The sequence below is a fragment of the Grus americana genome, chromosome 1 (assembly GCF_028858705.1).
Source record: "Grus americana isolate bGruAme1 chromosome 1, bGruAme1.mat, whole genome shotgun sequence".
NCBI classification, from domain to species: Eukaryota; Metazoa; Chordata; class Aves; order Gruiformes; family Gruidae; genus Grus; species Grus americana.
The window spans coordinates 56,439,587-56,451,952 of record NC_072852.1 but is presented as its reverse complement, the minus strand read 5'-3'; the positions used below and the strand labels follow the sequence as shown (position 1 = coordinate 56,451,952).

Below are 12,366 nucleotides of genomic sequence, written 5' to 3'. Positions count from 1 at the left end.
CCGGCCAATCCCTTTTGGGGTAGGTCCAAAAGCAGACCCTCACTTCTGGGGGGTCTTCCGCATCCCGTGTCCACTTCCACAGCCCTTTGGGAAGGGTGCGATGGGGCAACCAACCTCCCGGCAGGAGGAGAGCCCTGCATCCTTCGGACGTGTCCCCAGCGGTGGGGGGGTCGGTCCCGTCACAGCGGTGCCTCGAAAGGAGCGCAGAGGCTCTCCCCGCGCAATCTGCCTGTCACTGCCGATCACTTCAGGTGTCAGACGGGGTTTGTGTCACTTGGCGGGGATCTCCCCGCCTCGCTAGCTAGGACAGGGACGAAGAGCGGGTTTAAAATGACACAACTTGCTGTGGGAGGGGGGAAAGTCACCACGCCACACCCCCCCCCCCCCCAAGTCCAGGGGATGTGCAGGTTTGCCCTGTGCCTGCCTCGGGGCCTCCTCTTGGAGCACCCCCAGAGCAGGGCCAGGCTGACATCACAGCACGGGGCTGAGCATCCTCCCTGTCCCTGCATCCCCCAGGGGGTAACAGGGGGATGTGTGAGGCCCCAGGCACCCTGAGAGCATTCGGGGCAGCCGCCAGGGCAGGATGGGGGTTTCCCTCACCCTCCCCTTTCTTCCCCCCCACCCCAGCCCCAGGTGCACCCGCAGCCTGGCAGGTGGCTCTGCATCACCCCAGGGCTCGGGGAAGGAGCAGGGTGAAGGGTTTGGAGGGGTTTGGCTGCAGGTGGGTTTTCTCCAAGGAGGAGAAGCTGAGGGCATCGCGGTCCCTGCCTGACCACTTTGGTCCCCAAGGTCAAGTCAGGTTTCGGGTGCTTCCCTGCAAGCCCCGGGGAGGTGGCCTTGCTCCACGGTGCCGGGGAAAGTGTGGGGCTGTCCCTTCACCTCCCAAAACCAGGGGCAGCCCTTTCTGCCAGGGGAGCTGTTACCCGCTCACCACAGCCCCTCCGGGGAGGTATTTGGCTGTGTCCCCCCCCTCTTATCCCCCTGGGAAACTGCTCACCGAGCACGGCCAGCAAAGCAGGGAGCAGCGGGGGTGGCCCCGGGGGAGAGCATCAGCCCATGAAGGCAGTGAGGAAACCACCCCCAGTGCCCGGCACCCGGGCAGGCACCACTCCCCCAGCACCCTAAAATACCTGGAGATGGGGGGGGGGTGGGAAGAAGGCAGCCAGTGCCATGTCTCAGCATCTCCCCAGCGTGCCCATGGACCAAAGTGATCCTGACACTAAGCGAAGGAAAGGGAGGCTGATAGAAACCAAGTGGTTTTTTTTTTTTAATTCCTTCCTTAAGTGCGAACACCATCTGGCTCCCCCAACTCCGTCAGCGCTTCCAGTCCCCAGGCAGCTTCGCTCTTCCTAATTACTGTCATTAGACAGTGGGTAGCGATTAGAGAGGGATGCTGATGAGCGGCATCAGGAAAGCTGTGGTCCCCTGACAGCCTTGCGCAGGGGACTGGGCGGCCTCTTCTCCCCAGCCCAGGGCCTTTTCCAGCTGGGGAGCATGGTGGGTCGCAGGGTGATTTCTATTTTGGTAGAGGCTGACAGGGAAGGGAGGTGCAGGCTGGCAGGTCCGAGTCCTGGGAAGTCCCTGGGGGAGTCCTGGCACCGCTGGGGATGGGCTGCCCCGGGGAGCGGGGCGATGGTAGAGGTGCTTGGTGCTGCTGGGGGTGGGGGAAGGAGCAGCAGCTTGCTGCATCCCGCTCTGCCCTGTGCTGGTAGTACCGCCGCTCCGTGCCTGTCCTGCCTACAGGTGTCCAGCCACCAACGGCTGTTTTTCTAGGGTAGCCCAGAGGCCATGGTGATGGGCTCCACGGCCGGACCCACCAACAGCTGTTTCTTCCAGGCAGCCCAGAGGCCATAGTGATGGGCTGTGTGGCTGGATGGAGTCAGGCCCAGCTATCACCCTTCTGTCTGGCCAAAGTGGGGCTGGCCACCAGCCTGCCTGGCCCTCCCCGGCTCCCCTTGCATTTGGGGATTCACCCTCTCATGCAGCTCCCCTGCACGCTGCAGCCATGCAGGCCAGTGTCAGTGCCACCTCGTGGCAGGTGCCCTGGGCCTGCTGGCCTCTCTTCTTCACCGATGGCCTCCCACGGGTGTCCCCCGGGCATTGCAGGAGCTCCCACGCGTCCTGCTGCAGTGGCTGGCACTGGGAAGCGGGTGGTGGGGAAGGCTCCCGTGGAGTGGGATGAGGTCCACGCCCCATGAGTGGGCGATGGGGTGGCCACGAAGCAAGTTGAGGGATCAGAGGCTGTACCCAGAGATGGGTGGTCCCTGTTGGGTGTTGGCCATCAGAGTACTGCTTCGTGCATGGGATAAAATGGTGGCCACCTTACCCCATCTGCCCTGCCTGCTGCTGAGGTCTGGTGCCCACAGAAAGCCTGTAGAGGGGCAAGGTGGGTCTGTGGGGGTCTGTAGGGTGCTTTGGGCTGGAGTAGCTGGGCCCGTGGGTGAACTGTCAGGAGACTAAACTGGTGGGTGAACCAGTAAAGGGGGGAGAGAGGAGAAAGTGAGAGAGAAGGGCCCAGGTGAGGAGGCTGGTGGAGGAAAGACAAGCACTTTGGAGGCTGGGGAGCCTGTGGGATTGAGGAGGGTTTGGCAGACATGACCGGTGGCTGCAGGAGAAAACCCTTGGCCAGGGTACCCCCAGTGCCTCCCCTCCCTGTTGGCCAGGTGGCTCCTGCCTTTAGGACCGGGGATGAAACCATCCCCATCCCTAGGGACACCAAGGCTTACATCCTTTACCACCAGCATCATTGGTGGGACTTGCAGGAGCTCAAATACTCCCATGACCTCTGTCATAGGGGGGAGTTGGTGGGGTTGAAGTGGCTAGAGATACACATGAGGAGGGTTTTAGCCCCAGCTCCTTCTTCCTGCCCCGGGGTTTCCTCAGACTTTCCCCTGTGTGTCTCTGAAACCCTGTGCCCCTGCGGCCAGGTGAAGCCCGGCCTCAACAACCTTTCTAGGCAGTTGTGCGGACAGCGGGGCGGGCGCCAGGCTGGGGAGGAAGCACAGCTCCTGCCTCGCAGGGGGAAGTGAGAAACTGCTGTGGAAAGTCAAAGACAGGCAACACCCCCCCCCCCCGAAAAAAACCACTTGCCCCACTCCTTGTCCTGTCAGACAGCTCCCGGGGTGGCCGTGGGGGGATGGAGGTGGCTGGGCCATGTGCAGGGGACATGCCGGTGCAGAGGGTGCCTCTCCAGCTCAAGGTCCTGCTGTACCCCCAGGACCGCTGTGCTGGAGACCCCTGAAGCCAGGGGAATGGGGATCTAGAAGGCACCTCCCCATGCAGATCTCTGAGAGTGCATTGGTAACGGGTTCACTTTATTCTTTCATTTTTACAACCATATTTTTCACCTCCGTTCCCTCTGCTCTCCATGCAGACAAGACGGACAGCCCCCTGCCCTGCACATAAGGATGGAGAAGCATGCACAGAAGGGGTGGCAAGTCCCTCCCAGGCCCAGGCAGGCTGGGCAGGAGGGGAGCACTGACCCACCACAGCTGGCAATCAGGCAGGCAGGACATGGGGAAGACACCCTGCACGCCATATCAGAGAGAGGATCAGAGGGGCACTCGCCGGCTGAGGAATCCAATGTGGATCAAAATGCTGCTGCTGTGAACTGCGGATGCCAGTGGCGTCGCACAGAGGAGCTGCCTGGCTGAAGCTCTAGCAGAAATGAGAGCAGAAGCCCCTACCTGAGCAGAAAGAGGGGTTTTTTCAACAGGATTTGCATGGGAGTTTCTTTTTCAAATCACCGCGGCAGTCATGGTGGGCGGCACATCCATGGAGCTGAGCCACAGCAGTCACCGGGTGGGAATCGGGAGAGGAGCCCGACACTCCTGCTCCCTTTCCCTCTTGCCCCCATCTCCTGTGAAGCAAGTTGCTCTGCGTCCCACAAACAGTCCTTCCAGTGCCAAAACGTCCCCCAGCCTGGCTTTGGCTCATTTCCCCGCTCTAGACACACAAAGGTTACTTGAACTCACTTCACAGGGTCGGGTGCGGAGCATGGGGATGAGGAGATGCCCAATTCGTGTTGTGGGGATGCCCCTCCTGCAATGGGCAGCACGGCTGCTGCGGATAACTGGGAGCCCAACTCTGGAGCCTCCACAGCTCCTGCCGGTGAGCCATGGGAGCCTGGATCCCCAAAGGACAGTTGTTGTGCATGTGGACCAGCCCCTCCATCATCCTCCCCAAGGCTGAGACGGGGACCCATCCCATCCTGGGCTATGCGGAGCCTCAGAGGGATGAAAGCTCACCTCTGCCAGCATGTTTAGGTCTGAGAGAGGAGTTGTGGTGAGGAATTTGGGCCTTGGCATCTGTAGCAACGCCTGTGGTTCCCTTATGGGATGGATGCCGCGAGTCCAGTTCCAGTGCCACGGGCAGAGGAGAAGAGGGAGGGTCACCCTTCAACAGCAGCTTCTGGTCCTGCAGCCCCAGAAGAGAGCTCAAACTTGGGCAGGGGGTCACCTTCCCATCATCAGAGGGACATCCTCTCCACACAGTGCCACTGGGCAACCCTACCATGAGCTGTGGCCCTCGGTGGCCCATTGGCGTTTGACAGCAGTGCTCCCACCCTTTGCTTGGCCACTTCTGCTCAGACCCTGAAGCCTCCTGGGTGAGGAAGCCATCTTGCCCAAGGAAGAGCAGACCTGGGCTTCTGCCAAGGTGCTCCATGCAAATAACCTTGCCTAATCACTCCCTCTGAGGCCAGCAGGGTTTCTCACCCAAGACATTGGCCGGGCTCTGGCCAGCGGGACTGGCTGCTGTAACTACTTGGGAACAGCAATCCTGCGCTAATGAGTTCGTTTCCAAAGCAGAGCCCTTCCTGCTCAGTAAAGCCACTTGTGGGCAGGTGAACAAGACCATCTACAGAGAAGTGCTTGGGACCAGCAACACCGGCCAGCTCTTGCACAGAGGCAAAGCCTTGAAGACACTCACATAAATTAAGTCATCCCGCCTACACTCGCATCACTCCCTGCCTGGTTTTGCACGGCATGGAAACATCCATCACCGGGAGCCCTGTCATCCCAAGTGACACGCAGTATTTCTGCAGCCACAGTGAGCTGAAGTGACGGTTGTCTGGGGCCATAATGACAAGCTCATGGAGCTCCTCTAGACCAGCAGTCTCCGTTGCCTGCCCCTGGTCCTTCCTGGCTTCAGTGATTGTAGGTCAGACCAAAGACAGATTTTTTTCCCCTCTTCCCTCTCTCCCTCCCTGCTTGGGAAGATGGACTTGTTTCCCATCCCCGAGGATGAAAGGGGGTTCCCATGACCACCCCTGGCTGCAGAGGGGGTTCCCATGACTGCTGGTGGACATCTGCCACCGTGTGAGAGTGCCCAGAGGGAGGAGAGACCCAGATATTACAGCATGCACAAGACGGGGAGGGGCAGGACTGTGAATGGAGCAGATGCTGGATGTGCCTTGCTCCATATGGCCCCAAGCCTCCTTTTATTGAGGTCAGTAGCAAAAATCGAGCTAATGGCAGCAGTGTAGGATTTGGTCCTAATGCAACTCCCTGCTTCCCTCTCCATCTTCCTTCCCCACCCCCTCTTTCTGCTATTCCAGCCCTGTGTCCCCATGAATCACCCAGCCAGCAGCAAACCTGTCCTGGCACAACAGCCCCTGCCATGCTCCGTCCTCACCGGCCATGTCTCCTCTGCCTCCTCCCAACAGCACAGCCGCAGCAGCTGTCGGCGGTTCACCATAACTCGGTGTGATCCACGTCGGCTTCCTCCAGCCCTTACAGGCACAACCTGGGACTCGGTGCAAATGGGAAAGTGGAAAAGGGCAGTGATCCTAGAAGGTTGATGTTGCTTGAGGCAAAATCCAGTCATCAGACAGCTCACATCTGTGCAAGGCTTTGCCCACCCTGGGGACGGGCTCTGAGCGTCCGCAGGGAGCAGCCGGAGTGGTCCAGCCCCATTCCCCTCACCCTCAGGCTCTCTCCTCACTGGGGCAGTTCTGGGTGGTTTTGGTGGTGACCAGAGCTGTGGCCCCCAGCTCAGTGGCAGGCAGTGGGAAGCTGTGGTTGCACTCTTCATGCCGAGGGTATACAGTGGAGAGCAGGATGATGTCACCGTCGGCATCACCCCGGCAGCATGGCCTCCGCTTCGCTCCAGCTTTCTCGGGTGGCCCCATTATTTTCAGGCCTCCGTTGAGATGTGGGCATGGGGCTGGGGCCAAGGCAGCGGGGTCCTGGCAACCTGGGCTGTGCAGGGGGCTGGCGGCATCCATGTTTGCTGGCAGAGGACAAGAAAAGGAGGTTACAAGGCTCAAAAAGTGGGGCCAGGCAGGTCCCAGGGGCAGGGTCACATCCCCAGGGACACACGGGAGGGGAAGATGGGGCTGGAGCAGAAGGAACCTGCAAGAGCTCCTCCTGCTTACAACTAATGGGGTTTTTCCCCCCTAAAAAACAATGGGGAAAGGCAGAAACTCGCACTTGCACTTCGAGTCCTCTCACTAAACCCTGCCGGCAGCAGAGCAGCCCGGCCCTTGGCAGTTCACCCTCCCCGACTGCCTCCCACTTAAAAATAGACTTGTTTACACACTTCGAACGCAGGCGTGTGCCACCAGCCCCGAGCCCTCTGCAACTTTCCACGCATCCAGTGCTGCAGCGGTGGGCTTGCCGGGGTGCAGCCTGGGGGGACGGGGGGGACAGGCACCGGGGTATGTGGCAGGGGAGTGTCTGAGGGGTGCCTCTGATGCTCTCCATCATGGCCGGACCTCTCTTGCCACTGGATTTCTCCCCCCTCTTTCATTCTTGGTATTTTTCCTGGGTATGTGCGTCATGGGCTGTCACAGCCGCACTTGGTTTAGCGGAAAGGCCCCAGGTAATGTCCCCCCCAGTCTGAGTCATCTGGCCAGCACCGCCAGTGGTGTGTGGGCAAGCCGGGTCATGAGGATCAGCTGCCCCTGGCCCCGCTGTCCCCTGAGGGCACCCGTCTGGGCGGTGGGGCGGTGGCGGGTGCCAGCATCCCCTGGGGCGGCCCCTCATCGGCATCCCACGGAACTGTGCCCCCTGCCCGGGGATGGGGAGGGGTGAAGCCAGGCGAGACCATTTCTGAGAAGAGCGGACAGGGTTGAGTCAGCACCGAGGTGGGGGTCCCCAGGGGAGGAAACAGCCGCCCGGCCCCCGGCTGATGCCCCAACAAGATGGGCCATCACGGGGTTCCATGGCCTCACCCCCCTGGAAATACCCCACCAGGAAAGGTTCAGCCCCATCTCTCACCCCTCAGCCCTATTTTTGATGCCTTGGGGATGACCCTGTGCGGTGGTCTGGTGTCCTGCCAATGAGGCTGGTCCCAACACCATTGGGGTCTTTGGGGCACATGTTGGTGGGCACCGGGCATCCTGAATGGCAATGCCAGGCTGGGTGGTCAACATGGGACCCCCATTTGCAGCACTGTGGGAAGAGGCTCCCGCTGGAGCCATCCCCAGTTGTCTGCCCCACAGCCCTGCTCCATCCATGGCCCTCTGGCTTCCAGGGGAGAGGGAGAGGCAACTCACTGGTGCTCTGTACATGTCCTCCCTGGAGAGGGGATGGTGCACACGGGTGCTTAAAGCAAGCAAAGGCACAGGGAGACCGGGCAAAGGGAGGGACAGTTCAGCAGGGTCGTGCTGGGAGCCAGGTGCAGGCATGGGTTCCCAGGGGACACTGTCACTCATGGAGTGGCTCAGCTGCCCCAAAATGCCTCGGGATGCCCGTGGAGCCCATGTTGAGGAGGAGCTGGTCTCAACAAGGATGTGCCTCGGGGGAGCCAGCAGCAAGCGATCCCATCTGCCCTGGGAGCCTCAGGACACTGTGACAGGGAGAGCAAGAGATCCCCTACCTTTGGCCTCCTCGTCTGCTGCCTTCCTCTTCCTCCTCCGCTTCCCCACCTTGCAGGCCAGGAAGCCCCAGAGGGCAGCCAGAGCCAGGATGAGTCCCACCACTGCCGGGACCCCGAAGATCAGGAGGGTGCTGGGCAGGTTCATCGAGGGGAGGGTGGGCGCCAGGGTGGAGGTGGGCGCCACATGGGTGGACTCTGCTGTGGGGCGAGACGCCGGCAGTGTCAGGAGTGGGAGAGCTGGGGCGAGGGAAGGAGGGCAGCAGCATTACCCACCTGTCCATCCAGCCTCGGGGCTACAGTGGCAGGGAGGGAGGGTGGCTCTTCACCGCTCCCACCCACCAACTGCAACGCACCGTCCCCCCACCTGGCAGGACCCTCGTCCCACCCACTGCCGTTTCCGAGTGGTGGGAGATAAGGGTGTCCCACTCTGCCTACGGTCATCCCTGGGGAAGGCTGTGACCCCCCCCGCGCCGAGCTGTATCATCCCTCTTCTCCCTGCACCGCGGTCCCTTCGCTCAACTGGCTGCCCTCTTCCTCCTTCTCCAGATGAAGGCAGCCCTCCATCACCACCTCCATCACCATGCCCAGGAGAAGGTCCTCTCCACCTGCCCACCCCCAGGATGCTCCCATTCCCCTTTGCCCTGCCACTGCCCAGCCCCAGGGTACTCGGTCCCCGGCTGCCCTCATCCTCTTACTTGCGTTGTCCTTGAACAAGTCGGAGCACTTGACGCAGGACTTGGTCAGGAGGTCAAAGCACTGAGAGGAGAGGCAGGAGGAGGTGGCGGCAGCGGCTTTTCCTGACGAGGACATGGCGGAGCGGGAGTGAGAGCCGTGCTCCCGCATGGCACGGCAGCGAAGGGGCTGCCCAAGTGTGAAATCGCAGTGCCCTGGGGCCCGGGGCAGAGGGAGATACAGTCTGTCAAGCTGCGTCGTCTCCCTTGGGGCTTGCGATCGCTGCGCTTGCCCCGGGGCGGATCTTCACGGGGAGGAGGAGAGCAAGCGCCCAAGCCCTACCCCTGCCTGCTTGTACAACACACCCTCAAGCTACCCCTCCTCCAAATTATGCCTCCGATATCCCTGTGGCCCCTGGCATGTCCCAGCCGTGCAGAACATCATGCCCAGCAGCACGGTGCCCCAGCCCGATGGTGTCACCTCCTCAGCCATTACTCTTCTCCAGCTCATCCGTGCCCCAGCCCAGGCACATCTCCCAGCCCACACCCTCCCTTGTTGGCCAGCAGAAAGCCCCCTCAGCATCCTCCAGTGCCTACAGGAGGTTTGCCTGTGCCCACATCTTTACAAGAGCCCATCCCAGGGCCATGGATACAGTTTGGATGGAAAATGCAGAAAAGGACCAAAGGAGATTAGCGTGCAAGAGCACCGAGGTTTCCTCTTTTAAAAGCTCCCACTACCCCCAGGACGTGGTCTGTTAGTGATTGCCGTGCGGGCAGGCCAACTGGTGCGTGTTGTCCATCCCTACAATGATAGTGGTCTCCATCACCTTGTTCTCTCCACCCTCTCTATCCCAGACGTAGACCCGTGGCAAGGACCCTCCCAGCACCATGTCTTGTTCTCTGGGGTTCAGATCCAGCTCTGCTCAATAACTGCTCAGGGCATGGGCAAAGCAGGTCAGACCAAGCAAGTCTGGTCCCCATACACTTGGAAAGGACCAAATAAACCCTTAATGGTTTTAGGTGTTCCTGATCATGAGCAGGAGAAACCTTCTGCCACCAGTACCCATTGGTCAAAGCCCAATGCTTAAGATCTGAAATGGATAAGTGATGGATTTCAGTGCTGCAGGTGGCTCCAAACAAAAGTCATGTCCTTACCAAACAAAAAACCCTGTAGGAAAGAAAGGGACCAGCCACAGTTGCTGGCTTGCTCTCAGCTGAAGGAAGCAACACAGGAGACCAGGAGAGCCCTAACAGGGTTTTACTGTTGGAGTCCCATCCTTGCAGCCTCTGGGCTCTTTCTAGTGAGGTCTCTGCCACTTGCTGTGCTGGACTGAGGCTGGGAAGGGAGGAGGACAAAAGCTGAAGGATGCTCTGGCTCGAGGTGACAGACTACCAGGTGTCCTCAACAGGTAACTGAGCTCCTCTGAGACAGGCCAGAGGACTTGGGCCCTGCATGTACCTGCCCCTCTCCAACGGCTTTTGGGCAAGCTGAGCCCACAGCCTCTGCACCCCACTCCCTGAAGCCCCAGGTGGGGTGCAGTCACCAGCTCCCCACACTGGGTCACAGCCCAAGCACGGCTCTCCAGCACCCCATGCCCCACAGGGCAGGAGCTGCCCTATGGCTGGGCCCTCCTGGCACCCCGGCCACATCACCCTCACTGCCAGCAGCATACCTGGAGAGTGGCTTGCACCAAGGCAGTGCCGAAGCGGCCCCAGCACCGTCTCAGCCCTCCCCGCTGGGTGCCGCGGGGCTCCGGACGAGTGAAAGTCCCAACCAAAACCAGTCGCTGCCCGCTGGTTCCACGCCTGCTGCGATTTCACTTCCCTTTCCAGCCGGCGTGCCCAGCCGCTCGCTCCCTCGCCCCTTGCACACATGCACACGCGCCTGGCTGCCGGGGAGTGCCCTGCCTGGCTGTGCTGTGCCGGCGGGGATGGCTGTGCCAAGCCCGGGGGGCTGCGGGCTCCTCTGATGAGCTGCGAGAGCCCAGACGCCATTCCTGTGCCTGTGACTCAGTTATTCCCCCTCTGTCTTAGTCAAAGTAAAACTCCCCAAGCAAGCGGGGGCACGCCAAGCACTTCCCTCTCTCGGCACAGCCCCGAGCTCCGAAGTCATGAGCGGCACGGCCAGCTCAGCACCCTCTGCCTTGATGCTTGCACTGAACGGGCTGCACTCACCCCTGCGCAGGTACCTGCCAGCGGAGGACATCTCTCCATATCCCACCTCACCCGGCTCCCTGCCTCTTGCGCGCCCTGGGCGAGGGGCAGGGTTGTGGTGCACGCACAGGAGCAGGAGGGACGAGCATCCAGCAGCAGGGTGCACTGGGAGCATCTCCAGGGGGTCAGAAAGCCGCAGCAAGGAGGGCTGAAGGGTGAGAAGAAAAGCTCAGGCTCACTCCAGGCCACATCTGAGCTCCACAGCGGAGAGCCCTGGGAGAAGAGGGCACCCAGACCGCTCGCTGTCCCTGGCAGGCAGCTCGGAGAAGCGTAAGGGTAGGGACTAGGGAGCAGAAAATATCTTGCCTTGTGGGCTGGTGGTTCTGGAGCTGTGCATGGAGGCAAAGGACCTGTTTTGTGGGCAAAACAGCCAGTGCTCTGTCAGGACACCTGCCCCTCAAACAGCTCCCTGCTCCAAAGGCTTTGCTGTTCCTCTTGCCCCGGGGTGTTTCCACCCCACTGGTCTCCTTTTCCCAAAGAGGGATGCTCCACCATCATCCCCCTGACCCCTCCCCACTGAAATCCGCCCGCTGTCCTTCCCCTTCATCAGCCGCCTCTCGGTGACCCCCAGCCCCTATTCCCGTGGGTCCTGCTGTAGCACTGTCACCCTGCCCCTCTCCCTCCCCTCCTTGCTTAGCTTAACGCACGAGGGGGAAATGGGTCCTGGCATCTGCTCTACCATGTTTACAGATTAACTCTGTGACCCCTCCAGTCAAATATACGCACCAGGGAAAGCCCGAACAACACAAAGTACCTACGTGTTGCTTTTGACACAGAGGGCGAGGTTCACAATAGAGCTCAGGAGCCGATGGCTCCTGTTTCGGTGCCTGGAGTGAAAACCTGAAGCTGCGAATGCATGGCGGGGAGCCCGGGGAGAGCAGCCGTGATCTCCTCCTGCAAATAAAGTGCTCCCAGGTCCTGTTACGTGGAAGGATGTTGCAGCCTCATCGCCACGACTGATCTTACCCTATTGTCGCCCATTTTCTAAGCCGTCTTTACCCCCCTCTACAGCTTTTTCATGCTCTCTTCCCAGCCCATCTGCTTCCTCCTAGCCCAAGAAAAAGATGTTTGAATTTACCCATGATAACACTTACTCATGGAGAAAATCACCGCTGACTTCCCCAGCGGCACTCACACGTGTGCCTGTTCACCAGCGTGGCCCAGGCTGCCCGGATGGCTCCAGGCATCGGCTGTCCCCCTCTTCATCTCCCCCATCTTTGCCTCCCCTGCCCTTCGTAACAGCTGTTGATTGGTTTTGGAGCAATAAAATTTAAAGCTTGGTGAGTAGTTTGAACTGTTTGCATCTAAGAGCTGAATATGCTTGATAATAGCACAAATGCATAATTAAAGAGCAGAAAAAATGACTCACTGGATAAGGAAATGTGCTTTTCTTATCTCCTCTGCAGAGAAATGAAAGCCCCAGGAGCCTGGGACTCTGGCTAACTAATAGCTTTTATTAAACAAATAAACCAGCAAAGATATCAAACGAGCTATTTAAAAATTATGTCTTAATCCTGGAGTCGGAAAGCTCGATTTCCAGTGCTGTTTGGTCCAACCACGCACTGGGAGGGCCAGCTTCAGCCGATGTTGGCTGCTGGGATCCCCGCGGAGAGCTCAGCAAGGGATGGGGCAGCGCTGGTGACCCCGGGAGTGGGGAGGG

At 60.1% G+C, this 12,366-nt stretch overlaps 1 protein-coding gene across 3 annotated transcripts; it reads right to left on the bottom strand.

Moving 5' to 3' along the window:
* Positions 1 to 3,310: 3,310 nt before the first annotated feature.
* TNFRSF13C (TNF receptor superfamily member 13C) lies at positions 3,311 to 11,920 on the bottom strand. Of its 3 annotated transcripts, XM_054804396.1 has the most exons (4): positions 11,801 to 11,920; positions 8,517 to 8,618; positions 7,822 to 8,058; positions 3,311 to 6,231 (listed from the first exon to the last, which is right to left on the bottom strand). In XM_054804396.1, exons 1-4 carry the CDS (start codon positions 11,802 to 11,804, stop codon positions 5,927 to 5,929), a joined length of 648 nt encoding a protein of 215 aa, XP_054660371.1. In that variant the 5' UTR covers positions 11,805 to 11,920; the 3' UTR covers positions 3,311 to 5,926. The 3 variants fall into 3 exon arrangements, with proteins under 3 accessions (XP_054660371.1, XP_054660353.1, XP_054660364.1); XM_054804378.1 differs by lacking the exon at positions 11,801 to 11,920 and having other exon boundaries at positions 8,517 to 8,915; XM_054804389.1 differs by lacking the exon at positions 11,801 to 11,920 and having other exon boundaries at positions 7,822 to 8,019; positions 8,517 to 8,915.
* Positions 11,921 to 12,366: the final 446 nt, after the last annotated feature.